This window comes from Oncorhynchus clarkii, chromosome 3, assembly GCF_045791955.1.
Source record: "Oncorhynchus clarkii lewisi isolate Uvic-CL-2024 chromosome 3, UVic_Ocla_1.0, whole genome shotgun sequence".
NCBI lineage: Eukaryota > Metazoa > Chordata > Actinopteri > Salmoniformes > Salmonidae > Oncorhynchus > Oncorhynchus clarkii.
Window position 1 is genome coordinate 24726708 of NC_092149.1, and position 26666 is coordinate 24753373.

General features: G+C 44.2%; 1 protein-coding gene across 2 annotated transcripts in view; it reads left to right on the forward strand.

Annotated features, from left to right (window-relative positions):
- The window catches only part of LOC139391634 (triple functional domain protein-like), a 134532-nt gene extending 109342 nt beyond the window's left edge, over positions 1–25190 (forward strand). For both annotated transcript variants that reach the window (XM_071139023.1, XM_071139031.1), the window contains 21 exons: positions 7994–8277; positions 8442–8612; positions 11016–11111; positions 11482–11630; positions 11837–11903; positions 12258–12361; positions 12462–12531; positions 12747–12836; positions 13021–13164; positions 13337–13414; positions 14185–14376; positions 14567–14744; positions 15041–15834; positions 16872–17119; positions 17346–17484; positions 19156–19183; positions 21011–21173; positions 21345–21466; positions 21601–21880; positions 22167–22305; positions 22475–25190. In XM_071139023.1, coding sequence (XP_070995124.1) covers positions 7994–8277; positions 8442–8612; positions 11016–11111; positions 11482–11630; positions 11837–11903; positions 12258–12361; positions 12462–12531; positions 12747–12836; positions 13021–13164; positions 13337–13414; positions 14185–14376; positions 14567–14744; positions 15041–15834; positions 16872–17119; positions 17346–17484; positions 19156–19183; positions 21011–21173; positions 21345–21466; positions 21601–21880; positions 22167–22305; positions 22475–23032 — 4094 coding nt within the window. In that variant the 3' untranslated portion in view covers positions 23033–25190. The remainder of the gene's footprint in view (positions 1–7993; positions 8278–8441; positions 8613–11015; positions 11112–11481; positions 11631–11836; positions 11904–12257; positions 12362–12461; positions 12532–12746; positions 12837–13020; positions 13165–13336; positions 13415–14184; positions 14377–14566; positions 14745–15040; positions 15835–16871; positions 17120–17345; positions 17485–19155; positions 19184–21010; positions 21174–21344; positions 21467–21600; positions 21881–22166; positions 22306–22474) is intronic.
- The last annotated feature ends 1476 nt before the right edge of the window (positions 25191–26666 follow it).

The window sequence follows — 26666 nt, forward strand, 5'->3', positions numbered from 1 at the left end:
CTTGGTAGATTTGCAGTGGTCTGATACTCCTTCCATTTCAATATTATCGCTTGCACAGTGCTCCTTGGGATGTTTAAAGCTTGGGAAATATTTTTGTATCCAAATCCGGCTTTAAACTTCTTCACAACAGTATCTCGGACCTGCCTGTTGTGTTCCTTGTTCTTCATGATGCTCTCTGCGCTTTTAACGGACCTCTGAGACTATCACAGTGCAGGTGCATTTATACGGAGACTTGATTACACACAGGTGGATTGTATTTATCATCATTAGTCATTTAGGTCAACATTGGATCATTCAGAGATCCTCACTGAACTTCTGGAGAGAGTTTGCTGCACTGAAAGTAAAGGGGCTGAATAATTTTGCACGCCCAATTTTTCAGTTTTTGATTTGTTAAAAAAGTTTGAAATATCCAATAAATGTCGTTCCACTTCATGATTGTGTCCCACTTGTTGTTGATTCTTCACAAAAAAATACAGTTTTATATCTTTATGTTTGAAGCCTGAAATGTGGCAAAAGGTCGCAAAGTTCAAGGGGGCCGAATACTTTCGCAAGGCACTGTATATACTACAATTTGAGACGCCATTTCAACGTAATGTATCACGATCATAAGGTTGGGGCAGTGGTAATAGCTCTTGATGCAGAGAAGGCGTTTGATCAGATTGAGTGGAAGTATATGTCGGTTCTGGAGCATTTCGGGTTTGGAAAGGAATTTATTAATTGGATAAGAATTATTTATGCACACCCAATGGTGTCCGTGGTAACCAATCAGGAAATGTCGCAGTCATTCCGCCTGTTCAAGGGGTGCCGACAGGGGTGCCCTATTTCGCCTGCTCTCTTCGCTATAGCCATGGAACGCCTTGCTACTCGCATTCGGGCATGTGCCGATATCGCTTCTGTTAAAATAAATGACACACAGCACAAAATTTCCCTATATGCAGACGATGTTCTTTTGTTTTTGTCCAAGCCTAAAACTTCTATTCCACCCTTACTTAACTTGATAAACACATTCGGCTCCTTCTCTGGCTACAAGATAAACTGGCAAAAAAGTGAGTTGATGCCAATATCACGGCCTGTGGATATGCAATTTCTGCAATCTACCCCGTTTAGAACAAGTTCACAAGTCTTGACATTGTAGTGACAAGAGACCTTGATCAGCTATTGAAAGCGAATTGGGACATGAAAATATATCAGCTGAAACAAAATATATTTTTGGGGAAAACTCTGCCTATTTCCTTGGTTGGTCGTATAAACGTTATTTAAATGGTTGTCCTACCCAGGTTTCGTTACCTCCTCCAATGTCTACCCACTTTCATACCACAAAGCTATTTTAAGAAACTGGATTCAATAGTAACTCAATTTTTATGGGATAACAAGGCAGCCAGAATTTCAAAGAATAATTTATGCAAGTACAAGATAGAGGGGGGCTTTGGCCTTCCTCACTTCAAACTGTATTGGGCTGCTAATCTGAACATTGTGTCTTTCTGGAGGGAAAGTTTACCTGGGATGTGACAGAATGATATGCCTTCATGGCTTTTGATTGAGCAGACCTCCTGTCAACGTTCCTCACTTCCTGGACGTGTTAATAGTCCATCATATGTGAAAAAAGACACTTATGACTCTAATCCAGTCATTTGTCATACTCTTAGGATCTGGAAACAGATTAGGTATTTTCTTAACATACCCACTGTTTACATAGACAGCCCAATTTGCCTGAGTCATGCTTTCCATTGGATGATGTAGTGTTTTCACAATGGAGATGGGGCTCACAACAATTGGTAATCTATACATAGATGGTCAGTTAGCTTCATTTCAACAATTACAGGGAAAGTTCAACATGCCAACAACACATTTTTTCTGATACCTCCAAATCAGGAATTTCTTAAGGACACATATCCCACAGTATGGCATGAAGCCAAATAGTCCTACATTAGATAGCTTGATCCTTCTCAAACCCCATTCAAAAGGGTCGGTCTCTAGACTGTATGAGGTGCTACAGGCCCACATAGAGGTATCTACAGACACCATTAAAAGGGCTTGGGAACAAGAACTTGGTTCAGAAATCTCAGATGAGGACTGGGTAGAAGCTCTCAGTGATATAAACCACAGTTCAGTGAATGCCAGACACAACCATGTACAGTTTAAGGTGATACACAGGTTACATTACTCAAAAGTAAAACTGCATAAAATATTCCCGGACACCTCACCACTGTGTGAGAGGTGCAAGCAGGATGAAGGGACGTTGACCCACTTATTCTGGACATGCCCTAAGTTACATGCTTACTGGGCTCTCATTTTTGATTACTTATCTAAAGCCTTTGATAGAGTTCTAGCCCCAGACCCATTAATCGCTCTGTTTGGTACAGTTGATGGGAATAACCAGGAAGGGAAAGCTGTCTCTCTTTGTACTCTATTAGCCAAAAGGCTTATATTGCAATTTTGGAAACTGGAGACTGTACCTGCCTTTGAAATGGGATTACAGGATTTAGGGAATGTAATACATATGGAAAAGATTCGATACAATACCTCCAATAGAAGTCCAGTGTTTTACAAAATATGGCAGCCGATACTGGATAAATGGTCTAGTCCAGCTTCATAACTGGGTTGACGATCTGCTGCTACTCTGTGCTGTACTCCAATCAATATTTATTTTTGGCTTAACTACACTGCTTGTAATGACTATATGCTGTCTTCTTATACATGTACCACCTAATAGGATTTTGTTTTATTTTGTGTATGTGTGAGTTAAGTTTAGTTTTGTCCTCTAAATTGGCCATCCCATTCAACAGTACAATGAATGTCATTGTTTGTATTGCTGTCTTTTTTATTTTATTTTTTATTGGAAAATAATAAACATATTATTAAAAAAATAAATTTTAAAAAAGACAATCAGCGGCTGACGAGATTTCGTGACCGCCACAGCCCTAATTGTGATGCAATAATTTCCATGGTAATGTAGAATATTAATTCATGATGTGGCTCATGGGACACTTCCTGCTTTTACTTCCTGTACATTCTGAAGGAAAAGGAAACCGCACACTGCTCTTGATAGTATCACCGATCTTTAATAACTTCCTGTACATTCGCAATGGCTGCCAGTCCAGCCATTATGCCATCATTGACTTGATTGGGGACACCTGTTCTATTTATATGGCAGCACATGCAGCCAGGAGCGGGGGAGAGGATAATTTTGTTGTTGTTAGAAAATAAATAATAATATATATTATTATTATTTATTTTTTGCTATTGGAACGTTTATTATTGGCTGGCCAATAACCATCATCCAAAATGACATGACAGCCCTACTCCTCACCACCATTCTGTCTCATACTCTACTGCTGATAGTGACCTGAAATGTACTAAGCAGACAGGGATACCATATTTACATGTGTTTGAACGTACTGTATGTGTCATGCCAGAACCTATTGTGTCTCCTAATCCCTAGGCTTTAGCTCAGTGGGCTCACATAATCACAGCAGACCCGGGTTTGGGACAGATGGCAGTAGTGAGCTCAGTAACTGAGTTGACTGATGAAAGACTCCTAGCGGGAGAACAGAGGTCACCGCAGTGCTTATTTTCCAACCCACTACCCAAAGACGGAATGCATCCCAAATGGCACTCTATCCCCGATATAGTGCACTATCTGGTCAAAAGAAGTTCACTAAATAGGGAAAAGGGTGCATTTGGGACACAGAGACAGTGTCCCACAGGGGGCATGTCTGTGATGTCTGGGGTTATTTTACAGCCTGCTGAATAAACAATGGACAGGAATGTGTCAAGGCTGGTGACCCTCCTTCTGTTAAATCACTGTCTACGTCTACGAGGACACGCAAACCTCTCAAACCAGTATTATATCAAACCAATATGATATCTCGCCCCAGGACACACTTCAAATTTAGCTAGTGATGCTGCTTTGTAGCTGTGACAGGACTGTGAGATCAGATAATCATTATTGTCCCTGAGGGGATATTGGTCTTGGACATCTTTGTCTCAACCACACAAAAATTCATGAATACAAATACAATATTAAAAGAGAAGTTATGTTGTGTTCACTGAAATTAGTTTTAGTGTCCCAGTCTTTCTCCTTCATACAGTATATGAGACCCCGTAGCCCACTTTCTGAGGTGATTGATGGGGAGCTGTGAGAGCTCTTCAGACCTATATAGCGCTGTTACACCAGGGGTCAGGCCCCTTGCATGTCTCTGTCCTGTTTGCTCAATATGTGGAGTGGATACACACTCATGTGTAGAACTGTGCACCAGACTGAGTTTTCCCCCCTGCCACTAACCCACTGGCTGACAATGGAAGAGTTCAAAAGCAGTTGATGTAAATGTGAGAGATATACTATAACTGTACCCTTTTAGCCAGCTAGACGAGACAATATGGACACAGAGTAAGTTGTTTGTGGGTCTCCTTCAATGTAATCACACTGATACACTGTGCGACAGCTCTGCACAGTATTAGAGGGAAGGAAAGTTTTACTGGGCACCGTGGCATGAGTGTACTTCCCTCAGGTAAGTAGAGGGAAGGTGGGCCTGTGGGGAGGGACACACTGAACCCTGTCTCTGTGGTGTACTAGAAGGCTAGGTTTGTTCAGGTGGAGATTTGATGCCTGTTTCCTTCCTCCTCTCAGAATGGAGGATGGGGTTGTGTACGGCTGGGCTGGCCTGGAGGTGTCTGCCTAGTGTGTCTGGCATAGTCTGCTGTACACATCTAGTGTTACTGTAACACATGGTCCTGCTAGCCTTCTACTGCTCCACTTGGTCGATAGGACACTGAAGCATGACTGAAACAGCCCGTAATGGCTCCTTCCTTTATGTCAGTAATATTGTGACACATTTGATAAATGGAGTCAGGTTTTCATGGTAGGCTGCAATGAGTTATTTATACGTCTCTTGAAAGCCCTTGGTTCTCCCCTGCAGACTTAGAGTACAGGGCTGTGTGAACACCTCATCTTCTCAGGCTCTCTGGCTCGGACTCCCACAGCTGGGTTAGACCGAGAGTAGAGTGAACACATGCTTTATATCAGCAGGATATTGCACTACAATATATAGGTCTCCTGAAGCCATTTTAACTAACGACTGTGATCCCCCTCAACCCCCCCATCCACCCCACCCTGTGACACACATGTTCACTGTCACGAAAGACCCACATGTGAAGTGTCTATCAGAATATACTGTAACTACATACAATGCTATTCCCCACAGAGTGAAAAGAGGAGAGGAAAAGTGTTTTTAAATTTCACGTCTTTTATTTTCAAATCAGTTGAATGTATTTTTAAAGAAATGCACAGTGTCCATAAACAGGTCTTGAGGTATTGAGACATTAATTGGAGTTGTCAGAGCAGTCAGAGAAGCGCAGGGCATCCCTTTTGCTCTTGTCACCAGCAGCCTCCTGCTTGCCGTACATTGTCTTCTCCATGGTCCTCTTCTTCCCCATGCAGCTAAGGAAGGCACAAGACAAAACGTACCAATCAGTGTGGTCTATTAATACATGTTGCTATGAGATGAACATTTTAACCTTCAATTTCATCTTATATGGAAGTGAGTTCTGGCCCTTATCTATAGTTGACATGATCTATTTAGTTACGCATGAGGCTAAGAGTTGAGACTGACCTGATGAAGTCCTCCATGGCGTCGAGACGCTGCTCCATGCCCTCCATCCTCAGCAGAACCTTCTCCTGAAGCTCCATCATCAGCAAAGCCTTGTTGCTGTCACCTTTAGCCTGGCACTGGAGCAGACCTCCCTTCCCTTGGCCTTGCCTTGTCCACTTCCTCCTGCTGAGCCACAGGCAAACCAAGCAGATGGCCAGAAAGGCCCCCCCGAGGACCAGCATGGTGCAGTCCACTTCAGGCATGGTTATGGAGTCCACCACATGTCTCAACTCGTCTGGTGTGATATCCATTCCAACTCTGGACCAGGTTGGGAGTTTGCAGTGCTGCACGCCAATGTCAATGCACACCATCTTGAGAAGAAGTAAGCCCGAAAGTGAGGATGAAGTAGCCCCAAATGGATCCTGGGCTTATTTGCTCCTGGGCTCTTTGTAGGTCTAGAGATGTGTCAGTCTGATCCAACCGTGTCTGAGGAACGAATGAAGGCCTGGGAAAGTGTCAGTCTCAGATCACCCTCAGCAGTCCAATTGTGACATCATTTGAGTGTCATTTGACATCATTAGACTGTCATGATGTCACAATCCAACCCTGTCTGAGTATCAGAGCCTGAGCCAGAAAACCTATTGTGACATCATAAAGCAGTCAAATGACACCTTGAATCATTTTGTGAAAATGGCACCCTTGCATGCACATCAAAACGATTGTAGCAAATATAGTGCCACCTGGAATGATGAATTAAAACTGTCTATTCAAACACGTCTTAAAACAACATAGTCCAACATAGTATCAAATACATCTGGAACTGAAGGGAAGGTTATTAACTCTATTCATACACTGTCTTTCATCTGGCGCACCATTCAGCCTGACTTGTTTGCGCAACATTTTGAAACAGTATGGAAGTAATTTACTGTGCTATGGCTTTAGGAAAACAGCTGTAGAGACTTCATGAAATCATCCATGGCCTGGCTTGAGAACATCTCCTGAGATTGCTCTTTGGCTGCTAAGAGAACCCCTTTCGACATGGCCATGGGTGAATCCTCCCTTTGACCCGAGTCTCACTGTACAAATGAAAAAGAAAAGTCACACACTCCTCTCTCCTTGCTGAGACCCACTCTACCATATACGATGCACTAGTGCAGCAGCACCCTGTTCAATCTTTGTATCAGCAAGATAATGCGTGTGTGATCAGTCAATGCCAAAGGCCTGATCAGTACATGATAATCATGGGGTCAATTCAGAACCATCACCTTCTATCCCACTCAGATTTGTATAGGATTGTTAGAGATTTCTCAGGTCATATGTTGTTGTTTTGAATTGATTCATTTCTCAGTGTTAGAAGTTCTAAGATTCTTTAAAAGGCCTGTCATCTTTTCTCATGGCAGCATACTGTAGGTACATGTTATTTTTACTGAGCGAGTGGGTGCACTGTTGGGGAACCCTGACCCTTCCAGGATGGTCATCATGCCCTGTCAGAAGCTGTTGTGATTAGACCAGATCAGTAGGAGGATCTGGTAACACAGAGTTCAGTTCACTGAGAGACAGAGCCAACCGCTGAGAACACAGAGGTCACCTCACTGGTCACTTTACTCTACTGCCGTCAGTGGGCTAAGAACCCGGCCACACAGAGACAGAAGAAACACATGGAGAATGCACTACATATCCATCTATTCATCACAAGTTCAGTTCGGTCATCTCCGTCAACATATGAGGCGAGCCCCTATAGACAAACCTTTGGCTCAACCTGTTTTTGAAGGATACAACATTTCTGTGAAGCCGGGACCTGGGCAATCTATCCACCCTGAGTAGCATCCCTCAGTTTACATCAGCAGAAGCACCCCACACTGCACCACATTTAAACCCACAGCCTCAGCCAAGTCCTCTCCCACACCTCTCAGGGGAGATAGAACCACAGGAGAGGGAGGTGGTGGGCATTCAGCCTAAAGTAGATGCACACACACACACACACACACACAAACAAACACACACAAACACACACACACACACACACAGACAGAGAATTTATGCAAGCTTATGCAACTTTTATATAATGTTGAGTATGCCACAGTTTTTAAAAGGAGGATCTTCCAGTTCACTTTCATAGGAGGAATATCTATCGATAGACACTTCAGTGCAGAGGGTGGACACGCAATGTTAGGATGCGATGCTCCACTCTAACCATCATGTACTAAAATGGAATGTCTGAGTATATATACATAAAGAATTATGCCTCCTAGGTAATGAGGTACCTTGCAAAAGTGCACCTAATCTCATTGGTACCTTCATAGCTGAATTCAGATCCATTCCCAGGATACTGTGCTCTGACTGACCTCTCCTTCTCTCTCTCTCTCTCTCTTTTCTCTCTCTCCATGTCTCTCCGCCTGCAGACACCCTGTCTGTGTCCAGTAACGATGCCATCCAGCCTGGCACCAGCCACACCCTGGGCTTCCACAGCTCCCCAGGGCCCAAGCGACCGGGCAACACGCTGAGGAAGTGGCTGACCAGCCCAGTGAGGCGCCTGAGCAGCGGCAAGGCCGATGGACACGTCAAGAAGCTGGCCCACAAGCACAAGAAGAACCGTGACGGACGCAGCAAGAACGCAGACTCCGCCGGCTCCCAGAAAGACTCGGACGACAATGCCGCCACGCCACAGGACGAGACCATCGAGGAGGTCCGTTCGATTGGTCACCTCTATCACTCATATATCACTTCCTTTCTTTCTCTTTTACATGATCTATTCAACATTAAATCTCTCACTAATTTCCTTCTCCCCTTTCTTTTGAGCTGATTGTGTTCTATGTAGTTGTAAGCTCTGTTGTCGTTGTCCCTCTACAGAGGATGAGGAACGAGGGGCTGAGCAGTGGGACTCTGTCCAAGTCCTCCTCCTCTGGGATGCAGAGCTGTGGGGAGGAGGAGGGAGAGGAGGGGGCTGATGCTGTACCCCTGCCTCCCCCCATGGCCATCCAACAACACAGCCTGCTGCAGGCTGACTCTCAGGACGACAAGGTGAGACAGACACACACACACACACACACACACACACACACCTAACAGGCCTCCATGATGTTTAGTTAGAGTATATCAAAGAGGGGACAATTGTCTTTCCTGTAAGATATTTTGGAAAATAAAAAGAGACATTGGTAAATCAATGAATGTATTTCTTTTAGACCAGTTTGTCTGAAGAGGTAGATATTTTATACCTATGCAGTTTAGCTTCATTCATTCATCATCACAGAACAGTTATTGTAACTAGCGATAGGCGTTTCTTTGACACTAATATCATTTTCTCTTCTTTCTTAACTTTGCTTTAACTTTACCATAGCATTATGTTGATTTTTGTTCTGCCTCTGTTTTGTCTCAGTTTCCGTACCTCTCCATGTAACTGCCTACGCTCTAGTCACACTCCCCCATCCAACCAACCAACCAGCCCAGTCTTTATTTTACTTCCCATCCATCCTGTCATGCTATCTCCTCACCCTCGTACCTCTCCATGTAACTGCCTACGCTCTAGTCACACTCCCCCATCCAACCAACCAACCAGCCCTGACTTTATTTTACTTCCCATCCATCCTGTCATGCTATCTCCTCACCCTCGTACCTCTCCATGTAACTGCCTACGCTCTAGTCACACTCCCCCAATCAACCAACCAACCAGCCCTGACTTTATTTTACTTCCCAGCCATCCATCCTGTCATGCTATCTCCTCACCCTCGTACCTCTCCATGTAACTGCCTACGCTCTAGTCACACTCCCACAACCAACCAACCAACCAGCCCAGTCTTTATTTTACTTCCCATCCATCCTGTCATGCTATCTCCTCACCCTCGTACCTCTCCATGTAACTGCCTACGCTCTAGTCACACTCCCACAACCAACCAACCAACCAACCAACCAACCAACCAACCAACCAACCAACCAACCAGCCCAGTCTTTATTTTACTTCCCAGCCATCCATCCTGTCATGCTATCTCCTCACCCTCGTACCTCTCCATGTAACTGCCTACGCTCTAGTCACACTCCCCCAATCAACCAACCAACCAGCCCAGTCTTTATTTGACTTCCCATCCATCCTGTCATGCTATCTCCTCACCCTCGTACCTCTCCATGTAACTGCCTACGCTCTAGTCACACTCCCCCAACCAACCAACCAACCAGCCCAGTCTTTATTTTACTTCCCATCCATCCTGTCATGCTATCTCCTCACCCTCGTACCTCTCCATGTAACTGCCTACGCTCTAGTCACACTCCCCCAACCAACCAACCAACCAGCCCAGTCTTTATTTTACTTCCCATCCATCCTGTCATGCTATCTCCTCACCCTCGTACCTCTCCATGTAACTGCCTACGCTCTAGTCACACTCCCCCATCCAACCAACCAACCAGCCCAGTCTTTATTTGACTTCCCATCCATCCTGTCATGCTATCTCCTCACCCTTGCTGCCCTATATTATTCTAGGACTATTGTTGCGGATGTGACAAATACTCCATTTGCTGTAGTTAGTGAAGTTTGACTAGAACTGACTGACTACCCCTTTAAAGACCTGGCCTTGTTTAGTTTAGCCTGTTGCTATTGTTTAGCCAGTCTAGCTGTGCTTGTGACTGGCCTGTTGCCCGGTTTACCCCTGTTTTAATGGAGTATTTAAAAGCACATGTACATTGTTCAGTCATATGCTCCACTGTGGTGCCAGTGCTCAGAAGCTTGCTCCAACCAACCCCAACCCCCACCTCGTCCCCTGTATCCTCCATGCTAGCCTGGCCCCCATTAGACCCCTATTTGGCCCTGATTAGGGAGACCACACCCATTTGGAATGCTGGGCGGTGTCAAAACACGTCAATGGTGAGCTTCTCTAAGAAATTAATGTATGATGCGGTGATGTCATCATGTGCTGTAATATGTAGAAAAATATGTAATACAGTGACAAATACTTTACTGAAAATATTAATCAAATGTAGATTGTAAACATCACTGTAAAGAGTAAGATGGTAAGACCCACCCATCCAAATGTTTTTTTAGTTTTTTTAACTTAAAACTATTTTTGGTTAAGGGCTTGTAAGTAAGCATTTCACTGTAATGTCTGTTATATTTGGCACATGTGACAAATAACATTTGATTAGATTTTAATATTGAACCATGCACACCTCTCTCTTTCTGTCTCTCTTTCTGTCGCTCACACTTTCTTTACTTTCTTTGGTTCTTTCTTTCATGTTCTCTCTCTCGCTCTCACGCTCTCTCTACTTTCTCTGTCTCTCTCTCACGCTCTCTCTACTTTCTCTGTCTCTCTCTCACGCTCTCTCTACTTTCTCTGTCTCTCTCTCTCACGCTCTCTTTCCTTTCTATGTCGCTGTCTGCCTCTCTCTGTCTGTGTCTCTCTCTGTCACTGTCCCTCTGTCTCTCTCCCTCCCTTCCAGGCGGCCTCTCGTCTATCGGGCCGACCCAGTAGTTCAGAGACACCCAGTGCGGCTGAGCTGGTCAGTGCCATCGAGGAGCTGGTCAAGAGTAAGATGGTAAGACCCAGCTATCCATCTGTCTGCCACACCGCTGTCAGTTACGCACACACACGCACGCACAGACACGCACTGCCAGCTCAGCTCAGGCCAGTCTGGTGCCAGGGTGAATGTGTGACGGTGCCATGGCCCACCAGTCATCTGTGAACCATTTGAGTCACCACACCAACTGACTGCTTCTAGACACAAGACCTGGCATAGCACATTAATGCTGCCAAACTTTGTCACACCCTAGCAGCAACACCACTGCTCTCTCTGCTCGCACAGTGATTGTATGGAGAAGCTCTGCTTAGTCATTGCATGTGCACAATGAATATACAGTAAGTTCTCTCTCTCTCTCTCTCTCTCTCTCTCTCTCTCTCTCTATCAGTCCCTGGAGGACCGTCCCAGCTCTCTCTCTGTGGAACAAGGGGACAGCAGCAGCCCCTCCCTCAACCCCTCCGACAACTCCCTCCTGTCCTCCTCCTCCCCCATCGATGAGATGGACGAGCGCAAGTCGGGTTTCCTCAAGAGACGCCAGTGAGTAGAAATAGAATGACTCGAAGGGTCCCCCTCATTCAAGCCAATGAGGCCGTAATGGGTGGACCTGTGAAGGGCCCTTTCTAGTCATTCTATTTCTAGGGTCTCACAGCCTACAATATGCCCTGAGCCATCAGATAAAACTGTCCTGTGGTGGTCTAGTTAAACAATCCCCTCATTGTTTACTTCACCTCTCTTCCCTACAGCTATGTGTTACTGGAGCTGGTGGAGACAGAGAGGGACTACGTGAGAGACCTGGGTTCAGTGGTGGAGGTGAGAACACCTTGTTTCTTACTTTACTGTAGGCCCATAATCATTGACTCACTCCTCTCCATCACACTCTGTTCACGTTCTAGACTTGGTGAAAGTGCTAGGTCCCGTCCACAAAACAATCCCTAATCCTTACGACCCTAGGCTCTCCATATGAATCTAAATGAGCTGAAGAGGTAAAAGCAATATGGTAACAGCTCCACCTTTCCCTCTAAACATAGTGCATATACATATCAGATCACCACAAGTGCCCTAAGGGGCAGAGGTTGTTTGTGGACAGGGCATTGGAATAGTATTGGCTGAATTTGGTGCTGTGTATAGTCCTGTGGTCACCTGAATGTCTTATCTCCCCTTCAGGGCTACATCAGCAAAATGAAGGAGGACGGCGTGCCAGACGACATGAGGGGAAAAGACAAGATAGTGTTTGGGAATATTCACCAGATCTACGACTGGCATAGAGAGTAAGACGAGAATAGTACCTACCTACAGTACTAGCGTTATTATTAGATTGACTTTTATATTAGTGTATTTCTCACAATACTCTTCTCTGATTGGCCACAGCTTCTTCCTGGGAGAGCTAGAGAAGTGCCTGGAGGACCCTGATAGGCTGGCTCCCCTGTTCGTAAAACAAGTAAGAGAGATTTGATGGTTTTCATTGGCCAAAATATACCATCTGTAGTGGATGTCACTGTGCTGTGCATCATAACAAGGTTAGTGCTAAACCCTAACCTTAACCATAACCCCTCATTTAAATTTGAAATTAAATGGGGTAGGGACATCCCAAGGATTCCGGATAGCAAGGACCATAATGCCACTTTCTCACCATTTCCCTTGTTTTCCTGCTAGGAGCGACGGTTACACATGTACATCGTGTACTGTCAGAACAAGCCCAAATCAGAGCACATCGTGTCTGAGTACATAGACACTTACTTTGAGGTAAGAATACACATACTCCCTCCACACATACCCCGCAAGTGGGTTTATTCCAGTCTCGAACGGAGCACATATTTCGTCATAAGAGCCTCATTGTTTCCTTTTCTCATACCTTGTGTTATATTTTTATGCAGTCCTTTGTTTTTACTGTGTGCAAATAAATCTAATGGCTCCCTGTATATTTTAGGAGTTCAAGCAGCGTCTAGGCCACAGACTCCAGATCACTGATCTTCTCATTAAGCCTGTGCAGCGCATCATGAAGTACCAGCTCCTACTGAAGGATTTACTTAAGTTCTCCAAAAAGGCTGCAGTAGATACTACTGAGCTGGAGGTAAGAACTACAATCTGGGTTTGATTTGATGGCCTTCCACCCCTAATAACATGGACAAGCATTAATATTGTTCTGGTTTTGTTTTTACCTAAAAGTTATACTTGTTATAAAGCTGTGATTATGTTTTCTTTCCCTCTAAAATGGTGTTTTCTATCTTCTCTGTTTCTCCCAGAAAGCGGTGGAGGTCATGTGTGTTGTGCCCAAAAGATGCAACGACATGATGAACGTTGGGCGTCTCCAAGGCTTTGACGTAAGACTCACGGGCTTTGTCTTCTTCAGGGAATAGAGAATGTGGTCTTTCAGTTCGATCTGGCTCAGTTTAGAAGGTCACAAAATCTCCAAAATAGATTATTTGAATTTGATTTCAACCGTTAAGTCACATGGATCATATGATAAATGGGAGAAGGGTTTGCTCTCTCTCTCTCTGTTTTCACTCATTGTATTATATGGTAATAGCATGCATATAATATGCATATTTCACCTGAGTGGCTAAGAATAAGTCTGAGGCTGTCTTCTGTCCTCCCTCCTTTTATTTGTATGTATTTTATTTAAAGGTCCAGTACAGTCAAAATTCTGTTTTGCCTGTTTTTTTATATCAAACTGACAGTAAAAGTGTGAACAAATTTGATTAGAGTTATTTCCTGATAGTTTCTGATTCAAAATACAATCTACACAGGACTTTCTAATCAGCAGGTTTGCATGTGTGGGATTTTTGGCTTTCCATGGTGACATCACCATGCGTAAATTGGTTAATAGACCAATAACAAAGAGAGTTCCAAACCTCTCTGCCAATAACAGCTAGTTTTCCCCTCCCCACTTAGATGACTCCTAGACACTCTTAGCTAAATTCTTGCTTGAGAAATAGTGTTTTGCTAAAAGCTACTTTTGCCCATTTGAATGGAAATCTATTACAGTATGGTACTTTCCCAGAAATAATTTGATATGGATATAAAACGGCTGCATTGGGCCTTAAACCTTTATCTAATCAGCCAGGCAATACATTGTTATTCCCCCATTCAGGGCAAGATTGTGGCCCAAGGCAGACTGCTGCTCCAGGACACCTTCATGGTATCAGATCAGGACGGGGGGCTTCTCACAAGGATGAAGGAGAGGAGGGTCTTCCTCTTCGAACAGATCGTCATCTTCAGTGAGCCCCTGGACAAGAAGAAAGGCTACTCCCAGCCGGGATACCTCTTCAAGAACAGTGTCAAGGTATGGAGCATCGATCGTGATCATCTCCCCTAATCAATCCACTTAGATCATATTACAGTGGATGTATTTTTTGGGTCTGGACATTGCTAGGATAGTAATTACCCTAAGGGCCAAAGTCGTTTGAATAGTTGTCTGATTCTGAAAACACTCACATCCCCTCCTCTCCCCTGTATCTTGTGTGTGTGTCCAGGTGAGCTGGCTGGGCCTGGAGGAGAGCACAGACGACCCCTGTAAGTTCACCCTGACCTCCCGGTCATCCAGTGGCGGTGTGGAGACCTACGTAATGCACTCAGCCAACCCTGGAGTCAGCCAGATGTGGGTCCACCAGATCACCCAGATCCTGGAGAGCCAGCGCAACTTTCTCAATGGTAAAAAAGACACATCACGGATCATCTGTGTAACTGTGTAGAGATATTATGCTAGCTTCTCCCAGATGATTACGATGTTTCATCTGTCTTCCTGTGTAGTCATCCGCTCCATAGAATGTATCAACATTTTGAGAAAATAAGTGTTTAGAGCACACAATAAGATGGACTATAGTATGATGTACTGAAATGCAAAATGCAAAGACTGTTTTTATATTTTTGTTTCATAGCTAGACAGTGTGTACTCATACCACTGAGGTGACTCTTTCTCTCTGTCTCTCTCTCTTTGTGTCCCCCAGCACTGACTTCCCCTATAGAGTACCAGAGGAACCACGTGGGTGCAAGTGGAGCAGGCCTGGGGGCCCCCAGCAGCAGCAGTGGCCTGGCAGGAGGCGGCTGCAGCAGCTCCACAGTTGGCCCTGGGAGTAACTCTCTGTGTGGCCCCCAGAGTCGCCGGCCCTCGCGCATCCCCCAGCCCTCCTCGCGTATCCCGCAGCCAGTCCACCACCACCACCCTCCGGGCTCTGACGGCCCGGACAGAACAGCAGGTACGTGGTCCCGACAATCCCCCTCCACCTCCCCCTCCTCCCAGACCCCCTGCCCTCCTGACCATGCAGAGGGGGACCTGGGCCCCCAAGATGTCCCCAAGATGCAAGTGCTGGAGGGTCCCCGGCCCCACAGCAGAACCAGCAGCAACAGCAATGGCAAGTCCTTGGGCATTGCTGAGGGCATCTTCAAGGAGAGCTACCCTGGGGAGGACCCTCAGACTCCCATCCCACGGCTGGCTGTGGCCCCTCTGAATCTTGCCAAGCCTCGGGTAGGGACGGTCTCTCCACTGACCTGCCCCATAAAGGAGGAATTCATCCCGGGCAGCCCAGCCCAGAAAGGCTCCTTTTTCTGGTCCACCGCGGTCCCAGCCTCCCCAGCTAGCCGGCCTGGCTCCTTCTCCTACCACAGTGATAGTGGAGACTCAACCCTGGGCCACAAGGAGAGCCACAGCCACCGCCACTCCACCCACAGCAAGGATATAGACCGCATGAGCACATGCTCCTCCACCAGTGAGCAGTCCGTACAGTCCACGCAGAGTAACGGGGTAAGAGCCCTACTCGAGTCCCAGGCTTCTGTCCGGCTTAGTCCCTACTAACCTTACTGGCTGACCAGAAGTTCTCCTGGGTCATCTGAACCACAAGTGCATACTAAACTATCTAAGTACACTAACTTGCCTATTTGTGTGAGTTTTCATCCTTCCTGCTGTCTTTCAGACTCTACTAACAGTGTGTTTTTGGTTGGTACAGCAGCTAACTGCTACAGTAACTCTTGCTGTACTGTATGTTGGTGTCCTCTCCTCTCCCTTGGTAAGTGTTTCCAGTATGACTCTCTGCCTCTGTTTCCCTAACTTCACACACCCAGCTCTGTCTTGGCTCTAACATTTTCTAGACACGACCTGAGTTTTTGCTGTCCTTTTGCTTCAGGCTATTGTGGTCTGATCTGAAAAACCATCGAGGCATTTACTGGGTTAAATTCAAATGAATGCTGATATAATTTATATTTGACTTCACCTGCCTGCAAGGAGAGGAGCTCTGATGTAAAAAGAAACGCTTGCCGTCTTTCCTGTTTTCTCTTAGCTCTTGCTCTGACCATGCTGCTTCGTTTCTGTCTTGGTTCTGTGGGACTGATGACACATCCTTGTTCCCGTTCTCTCCTTGCCTTGCCCCTGAATACATTTGACTCGCACCAAATGCATTTGGCCTCACTTCAAACTTTATTTCAGGCTCTCTCTCCTGAAACTGTTTCCACTCTACTCTCAATGTCTTTGAGAGACACCCACTCCATGTTAACTCTACTCTGTCTCTCTGACTTCTGGATACCTTGTCTTCGCTTCTACAAATGAGAAGGTCTAGTTATGAGATATGTAGGAATCAGATGTCACTCTACTTTATAAACCTTTTGTAATGAATGCTTTGAAATTAGTCCTTCTTTGTGTATGAGCTCTAGCATATAAACAGCTGAACAACAGGATGCTCATGTGCTGTCAAATCAGTAACATTTGAATTTGTCTTTTAGAGTCATTATCACATAATTCTGTCTGTCTGTCTCTCTCTCATCCTCCCCTGCCTCCCCCTCCTCCAGAGTGAAAGCAGTAGCAGCAGCAGCATCAGCACCATGCTGGTGACCCAGGACTACGTGGCCCTGAAGGAGGATGAGATCAGTGTTTCCCAGGGCGAGGTGGTCCAGATGCTGGCCTCCAATCAGCAGAACATGTTCCTGGTGTTCCGGGCTGCCACCGAGCAGGGCCCTGCCGCCGAGGGCTGGATCCCCGGCTACGTACTGGGTCACACCTCCACCATCATCCCCGACCTCCCAGAAGGAACCATCAAGTAAGAGACAGACACTGCTGCTACTCCATGTACCAACTTAAATGAATTAATGAAAAGCTTAATCATCCCAAAGACATTTCCATTTTCACATCATGAGCTCTGCAATCACAAGTGAAACGGTAGACAAAGATGTAGAAGTTACAAGTAAATATTTTTCTCTTCCTTTCTTCCTTTTTCTTTCTCTCTCTCTTTTCCCCTTTCTTTCTCGTTCTCTTGTCTGGAGCAGGAAGTCATCCTCGTGGCACACAGCACTCCGCATCAGGAGAAAGTCTGAGAAGAGAGACAAGGAGACCAGGAAGGAAAATAAGATGGAAAACGGCTATCGCAAGTCTCAAGACTGTCTGACTAATAAAGTTTCTGTAAAGGTAGAGTTAATTTGATAATCACCTGTATGGCTGTAAGACTTAAAGCCCCTCTGCATTAACCTCAGTATGGCTGTAAGACTTAAAGCCCCTCTACATTAACTTCAGTATGGCTGTAAGACTTAAAGCCCCTCTACATTAACCTCAGTATGGCTGTAAGACTTAAAGCCCCTCTACATTAACTTCAGTATGGCTGTAAGACTTAAAGCCCCTCTACATTAACCTTGGTATGGCTGTAAGACTTAAAGCCCCTCTAAATCAAATCAAATTTATTTATATAGCCCTTCGTACATCAGCTGATATCTCAAAGTGCTGTACAGAAACCCAGCCTAAAACCCCAAACAGCAAGCAATGCAGGTGTAGAAGCACGGTGGCTAGGAAAAACTCCCTAGAAAGGCCAAAACCTAGGAAGAAACCTAGAGAGGAACCAGGCTATGTGGGGTGGCCAGTCCTCTTCTGGCTGTGCCGGGTGGAGATTATAACAGAACATGGTCAAGATGTTCAAATGTTCATAAATGACCAGCATGGTCGAATAATAATAAGGCAGAACAGTTGAAACTGGAGCAGCAGCACAGTCAGGTGGACTGGGGACAGCAAGGAGTCATCATGTCAGGTATTCCTGGGGCATGGTCCTAGGGCTCAGGTCCTCCGAGAGAGAGAGAGAGAGAGAAAGAAAGCGAGAATTAGAGAGAGCATATGTGGGATGGCCAGTCCTCTTCTGGCTGTGCCGGGTGGAGATTATAACAGAACATGGCCAAGATGTTCAAATGTTCATAAATGACCAGCATGGTCGAATAATAATAAGGCAGAACAGTTGAAACTGGAGCAGCAGCACGGCCAGGTGGACTGGGGACAGCAAGGAGTCATCATGTCAGGTAGTCCTGGGGCATGGTCCTAGGGCTCAGGTCCTCCGAGAGAGAGAAAGAGAGAAGGAGAGAATTAGAGAACGCACACTTAGATTCACACAGGACACCGAATAGGACAGGAGAAGTACTCCAGATATAACAAACTGACCCTAGCCCCCCGACACATAAACTACTGCAGCATAAATACTGGAGGCTGAGACAGGAGGGGTCAGGAGACACTGTGGCCCCATCCGAGGACACCCCCGGACAGGGCCAAACAGGAAGGATATAACCCCACCCACTTTGCCAAAGCACAGCCCCCACACCACTAGAGGGATATCTTCAACCACCAACTTACCATCCTGAGACAAGGCTGAGTATTGCCCACAAAGACCTCCGCCACGGCACAACCCAAGGGTGGGGCGCCAACCCAGACAGGATGACCTCTACATTAACCTCAGTATGGCTGTAAGACTTAAAGCCCCTCTACATTAACCGCAGTATGGCTGTAAGACTTAAAGCCCCTCTACATTAACCTCAGTATGGCTGTAAGACTTAAAGCTCCTCTACATTAACCTCAGTATGGCTGTAAGACTTAAAGCCCCTCTACATTAACCTCAGTATGGCTGTAAGACTTAAAGCCCCTCTACATTAACCTCAGTATGGCTGTAAGACTTAAAGCCCCTCTACATTATCCTCAGTATGGCTGTAAGATCTAAAGCCCCTCTACATTAACCTAATTTAATGGATTCATGTTGTAATTATTTAATGTATGTGTGGTCAAACTAATTTGGAGAATAAACATTTGTGTTCATATTTTTTCTTTCAGCTTTTAAACCCCAACTACATCTATGAGGGTATGTATATATTTAAATGCTTTTGCTTGGGCTTTACTATACAGTAAATGAATAACATCTATTTTTTCACATAGTAGGGGTTCAATAAGACAAGTTTTTATTGTCTTGTATTGTACTGCATGCTTTCTATTGTCTATTGGGTAGCTCAGATGTGGGATTGTGTAGTTTGCATGTAAGTATCCTCCGAGCCAGAGCAGTGTGTAGGGCAAGGAGCCCGTCTCCTGTTTCTGTAGCATGAGGCAGCTTGAAAAAGAAAGTACACCCCATGGACAGGACGCTAGTATATCACAAGGCTAGTTACAGTTGAAGTAGGAAGTTTACATACACTTAGGTTGAAGTCATTAAAACTTATTTTTCAACCACTCCACAAATTTCTTGTTAACAAACTATAGTTTTGGCAACAATTGTTTACAGACAGATTATTTCACTTATAATTCACTGTATCACAATTCTAGTGGGTCAGAAGTTTACATACACTAAGTTGACTGTGCCTTTAAACAGCTCGGAAAATTCCAGAAAATTATGTCATTGCTTTAGAATCTTCTGATAGGCTAATTGACATCATTTGAGTCAATTGGAGGTGTACCTGTGGATGTATTTCAAGGCTCACCTTCAAACTCAGTGTCTCTTTGCTTGACATCATGGGAAAATCAAAAGAAATCAGCCAAGACCTCAGAAAAAAATTGTAGACCTCCACAAGTCTGGTTCATCCTTGGGAGTAATTTCCAAACGCTTGAAGGTACCACATTAATCTGTACAAACAATAGTACGTAAATATAAACACCATGGGACCACACAGTCGTCATACCGCTCAGGAAGGAGACGTGTTCTGTCTCCTAGAGATGAACGTAGTTCAGTCCCAGAACAGCAAAGGACCTTGTGAAGATGCTGGAAGAAACAGGTACAAAAGTATCTATATCCACAGTAAAACGAGTCATATATCGACATAACCTGAAAGGCCACTCAGCAAGGAACAAGCCAGTGCTCCAAAACCGCCATAAAAAAGCCAGACTATGGTTTGCAACTGCACATGGGGACAAGGAGAAATATCCTCTGGTCTGATGAAACAAAAATATAACTGTTTGGCCATGATGACCATCGTTATGTTTGCAGGAAAAAGGGGGAGGCTTGCAAGCCGAAGACCACCATCCCAACCATGAAGCACGGGGGTGGCAGCATCATGTTGTGGGGGTGCTTTGCTGCAGGAGGGACTGGTGCACTTCACAAAATATATGGCATCATGAGGGAGGAAAATTATGTGGATATATTGAAGCAACATCTCAAGACATCAGTCAGGAAGTTAAAGCTTGGTCGTAAATGGGTCTTCCAAATGGACAATGACCCCAAGCATACTATAAAATTTGTGAGCAGAACTGAAAAAGCGTGTGTGAGTAAGGAGGCCTACTTTCCTGACTCAGTTACACCAGCTCTGTCAGGAGGAATGGGCCAAAATTCACCCAACTTATTCTGGGAAGCTTGTGGAAGGCTACCCGAAATGTTTGACCCAAGTTAAACAATTTAAAGGCAATGCTACCAAATACTAATTGAGTGTATGTAAACTTCTGACCCACTGGGAACGTGATGAAAGAAATAAAAGCTGAAATAAATAATTCTCTCTACTATTATTCTAACATTTCACATTCTTAAAATAAAGTGGTAATTCTAACTGACCTAAAACAGGGAATTTTTACAAGGATTACATTTCAGGAATTGTGAAAAATTGAGTTTAATTGTATTTGGCTCAGGTGTATGTAAACTTCCGACTTCAACTGTAGCATGTGACACAGTCAAACTCACGTGTTCTCTGTCTGTCTGTCACCTCTGTAGTACCCCCAGAGTTCCTGCAGCCCCTGAGTGATGTGACCTGTGACCTGGGGGAGAGTGTCACTCTGAGGAGTAAGGTCTGTGGAAGACCCAAAGCCTCGGTCACCTGGAGAGGACCTGACCACAGCACTCTGAGCAACGACGGACACTACAGCATCACCTACAGGTACACACCGGCAGTGATGACATTCTACGTTACATTTTAGTCATTTAGTAGATACTCTTCATGGATCATTGCAACGCGTTAGAATGACTTAGCTGTTGGAAGACAATGTTCTGTTGTAGTTTAATTAAAGTAAATGTTGCTATTGTTGAAACTTCCCTTCACTCTCTGCAGTGACACGGGCGAGGCAACTCTCCTCATCATGGGTGTGTCTGTGGAGGATGACGGGGTGTACACCTGTGTTGCCACCAACGTAGTGGGCAGCATGTCATCCTCCGCCAGCCTCAGAGTCTCAGGTTAGTCACTGTTGAGTTGAGTTGTAGACTCCTGTGGAGATACAGTATATTCTCTATATTCACACTACTTACACACAGTATATTAATTATTCAGTACTTTTGCATTTTAACATTCAATGTTTGTATTTTCCCAGAGGCCTCCGACGATGGGAGTGAAGTGATCTGGAAGAACAACTTTGAGTCCTTCTATACAGAGGTCACAGAACTGGGCAGGGGGAGGTTCTCAGTGGCTAAGCGCTGTGACCAGCGTGGGAGCAAGCGTGCCGTGGCAGCCAAACATGTCAACAAGCGGTTGATGCGGCGTGAGCAGGTGCTCCAGGAACTGAGGATACTACAGTGTCTGGAACACCCACACCTGGTCGGCCTGCTGGACACCTTCGAGACAGCCACCAGCTACGTGCTAGTGCTGGAGATGTATGTTAGAAAAACTGCGGATGGGCTCCAAATGGCACCCTATTCCCTATAACTGATCAAAAGTAGTACCCTACAGTAGCATTTGGGACATACACACTGTATGTATTATGATTATTGAGGAAATTATCATTCCTGAATTGAAATAGAATTGGTTACCATTTTGAACAATATATTACTGTATATATTTATTTACTGTGTTGTGCTTTTGAATCATGTTCAAGCAGCCCTCTTGTACATCTACCATATCGGTGGGCTAATGTCTCTCTCTGGTGCTTTGTGTCTGCAGGGCTGATCAAGGCCGTCTCCTGGACTACATAGTCAGCTGGGGTAACCTCACTGAAGAGAAGGTGGCCTTGTACCTTAGGGACATTCTAGAAGCTTTACACTACCTGCATAGCTGGAGGATAGCTCACTTGGACTTGAAGGTGAGTCACAAAGACTGTGACATATAGAGCAGGAGTTAAATGTGATTGTGTACTGTATGATGTCTAACTGATTGTTCTTAAGCAAAGCTAATACTCCCATCATGGGTAAATTCTTAATCATATCTTTCTTTGCGTGTATGTGCGTGGGTATCGGTGTGTATCCCTTTAGCCTGAGAACGTGTTAGTGGAGCAGAACTCTGCCCAGCCCGTGGTCAAGCTGACAGACTTCGGAGACGCCGTCCAGCTGAACAGCGGCCACTACATCCACCCTCTACTGGGCAGCCCAGAGTTCTCAGCCCCGGAGCTGGTGCTGGGCCAGCCCGTCACCCTGACTTCTGACCTCTGGAGCCTGGGGGTTGTAACATATGTGGTATTGAGCGGGGCATCTCCCTTCCTGGACGAGAGCGCTGAGGAGACATGCCTGAACATCTGTCGTCTGGACTTCAGCTTCCCCCAGGACTACTTCCAGGGTGTGAGCCAGGCGGCTAGGGACTTTGTGTGTCTCCTGCTACAGGGCGAGCCGGACCGGAGACCTTCGGCCGCCGCTTGCCTTCAGGAGCCCTGGCTGCAGCCGTGGGACTCCCACCAGCATCAAAACCAGCACCCAGGGTGCATCGACACCTCCAGACTCATCTCCTTCATAGAGCGGCGGAAACACCAGAACGACGTTAGGCCCGTGGGCAGCATCAAGACCTTCCTTCACAGCAGACTCCTCAACCAGATATAAGCAGGTTAGAGGACTACAGTACCCAGAAACCACAGAGTCACAATGATGATCTCATCCTCCCTCAGCCAACTACGCCACTTCCTTAGAACTATTTTACCCAGCATCCTGCTGCTGCTGTCTGCTGACGGCTTTGAATATTTGTGACTGAGATATACCCCCCCCCCCCCCCCCCCCCCCCCCCCCCAAGAGATTTAGATACTTCCCTTCCATCCCCACCTTTGTATGGATGATGGCTATATGCCTGCACAAAAGTAAACTATTTGAAAGTATTTCAAACTTGACTAACAGGGAGAACAAAGCTTTCTCGAGAGCCAGTGAGAGCAAGCCTTGTTTGGATAGTATTACAAACCGATACTGTAATATCGGGTTGCCTTGTTTGGATAGTATTACAAACCGATACTGTAATATCGGGTTGCTTTTGGTTGAATATAAGAAAATTGTTTTTGTAATGAGAGATTACTTTTTGTAAAGGAAATGTATAGTGAAGAAACAAAGAAATGTCTTTATTCATATACCTTTTAAAAAACAAAGGTTATTAAAAAGAATGAAAACAAAAATGAATGCGACATATGAACAAAGCACCACCGACCCTCACAGGGTCGTTGCTTCAGAACACTACTTCTAGAACCAGTTGGAGACCAAACTCATTGTAGTTGTGGTTGATTAACATACAATAAATCGGCAAATGCTTTGTTCTGGCCTTGCTATTGTATGGACCCGTAACAGTTAGTACAATTATGTTATTTTAGTCAGACCTCAGCAGAGAAATAAATAAACAAGCAAACAAACAACAAAAAGCTATAACACTATTGGAAAAGCTCTTTAGATTTCTGATACATCCGCCTTACTTTGTAAATAATGTGTTCCTGCCTTCATTCTCATTTTGAAGAATTTGTCTCAAACGCTGTTTCATTAGCTGAGTAGTAAGTCCTGCCAATGGAAGAGAGGTGTGAGGGAGACCAGCTCCTCCTCATGCCAATCAAAATACTTAAACCCTCACTACCAGAAATACTTCTAGAAATGCACTCGTATTTTGTGTTCATTTCTCATGTGCAATGTTGCAGCTTTAACATGTATGCAACTATATGTGAAGACATGTGTTGTACCCGTAATCTAAAAAGGCATGTACGTACCTGGTACTGCAGTAGATGTATGTATTGTGTTACTCTTTTCCGTATTAAGTTCAGTATTAATATCTTGGTAACCTAAAATGCAGGTTTTGCAAATAATGTAAAATAAGAAAAAAGATTTGAAACGATTTTGGCACTTATGCTTTCAGTTTGTCATTGTTTTTGTTTTATTTTCTGTAACTATACCAAAGTTTAGTGTACTTTACTCTCTTTAAATGTGTTATATAATGTACCATGTTAAGTTATGAAAACCATGCTGAACCTAGAGATGTTTACATTGGTTCACAGTGGCTTTATTTATTAGCGTTGTAAGAACGTAGAGTTGTTGTTACTGCTTACCTAATTAACATTTCAAACACTTCTCTTCTCAAGCTGTGCACAAAGTGGTGATTGCTGTGTAAGTTTGTTTGACTTTTTAAGTTATGTATTTCGCTAGACATTGTGTTGCAATGATCAACATCTTGGTTTAACTGAAACTTGGGATAGCATTCTTTGCCGAGCCTTTGGTTTGAAGGGGGGAAAAAATGCCCACAACATTGTACCAGCGTTACAATAATTGTGCATGGACGTTGCGGCACTATTACCCTAACCTTTATCTGAGAGTGACCATGACCGAGCTGTTTTCAGTGAATTCATCATTGTATGAATTCAAACTGATTTTAAAGTGCCAGTCAATTGATCTGGAGAGGCGGACGAAGTAGCTGTATTTCCTTTTAAGCTTGAAAAGGTTATCAGAGTTTCATGTCAAGGCAGTAGTCACAGTGATACAATGAATGTGTCTGTTAACCTGTACAGTCCCATGTCCTCTTATTTATTCATGTGTAAAGCTGTACAGACATGGACGACGAACATGGGAACCTGGATGTAACCTCATCATATTTGATACATACTACGTTATTTTGAATGTTAAATTACTTATTTTTACTTTTGCATGTATATTTCTTTGTACAGAAATTGTTTACACATTACTTGCTGTAAATATTTGATTTAGTCCTCAGTTATTTTGCCATTAAACATATGGAACCTTGGAAGTTTTTCTAGTATTTATGTATGTACAATGCCTTCAGAAAGTATTCATACCCCATGACTTATTCATGTTGTTGTGTTGCAGCCTGAATTCAAAAATTGATTACAAATATTTTTTTCTCACCCATCTACACACAATACCCCATTAACATGTTTTTTGAAATTTGTGCAAATGTATTAAATTAAATACAGAAATATCTCATTTACATAAGTATTCACACCCCTGAGTCAATACATGTTAGAATCACATTTGGCAGCGATTACAGCTGTGACTCTTTCTGGGTACGTCTCTTAAGAGCTTTGCACACCTGGATTGTACAATATTTGCCTATGACCAGCATACCCATAACATGATGCAGCCACCAACATGCTTGAAAATATGAAGCGTGGTACTCAGTGATGTGTTGTGTTGGATTTCTTTGGCACATTTTTTGCAGTTTTAATTAAGTGCCTTATTGCAAACATAATGCATGTTTTGGAGTCATTTTTATTCTATACAGGCTTCTATCTTTTCATTTAGGTTAGTATTGTGGAGTAACCATCCTCAGTTTTTCCATATCACAGCCATTAAACTCTAACTGTTTTAAAGTCACCATTGGCCTTATGGTGAAATTCCTGAGCGGTTTCCTTCCTCTCTGGCAACTGAGTTAGGAAGGACACCTGTATCTTTGTCGTGACTGGATGTATTGATACAGTATCCAAAGTGTCATTAATAACTTCACCATGATCAAAGGGATATTCCATATCTGCTTTAGATTTTTTTTTTACCATCTACCGCTAGTTGCCCTTGTTTGCGAGGCATTGTTAAACCTCCCTGGTCTTTGAGGTTGAATCTGTATTTGAAATTCACAGCTTAACTGAGGGACCTTGCATATAATGTTATGTGTGCAGTACAGAGATGAGGTAGTCATTCAAAATACATCTAATTGACATGAAGAGGATGAGACTAAGGAACGTGGACAGTTTCCCTTGGACCTTTCCATCAGATGGTTTCCATAGGACAAGCAGTTTCCCTTTCGACATAATCTCCTCTACCTCTAAACACTATCATTGCACAAAGAATGAGTCCATCCAACGTTTATGTGACTTGTTAATCAAATGTTACTACTGAACTTATTTAGGCCTGCCATAACAAAGGGGTTGAAAACTTTATGACTCAAGACATTTCAGCTTTTCATTTTCTATTCATTTGTAAAAATTTCTAAAACAGAATTCCACTTTGACATTATAAAAGGTATTGTGTGTGTAGACCAGTGACACAAAATCTCAATTGAATCTATATTAAATTCAGGCTGAAAAAGTCAGGTGTTGTGAAGGCACTGCATGTGGTGTGGACTTACGTAATTATAACCTTATAAACATATCTGAGATAAACATGGTTGATAACATTATTGTTTGACAGTTGTAGTTGTTGAAGGAAATGGAATAGGAGGTGTGAATGGTGTCCACAATAACTGGATGTTTCTCATCAGAATCAG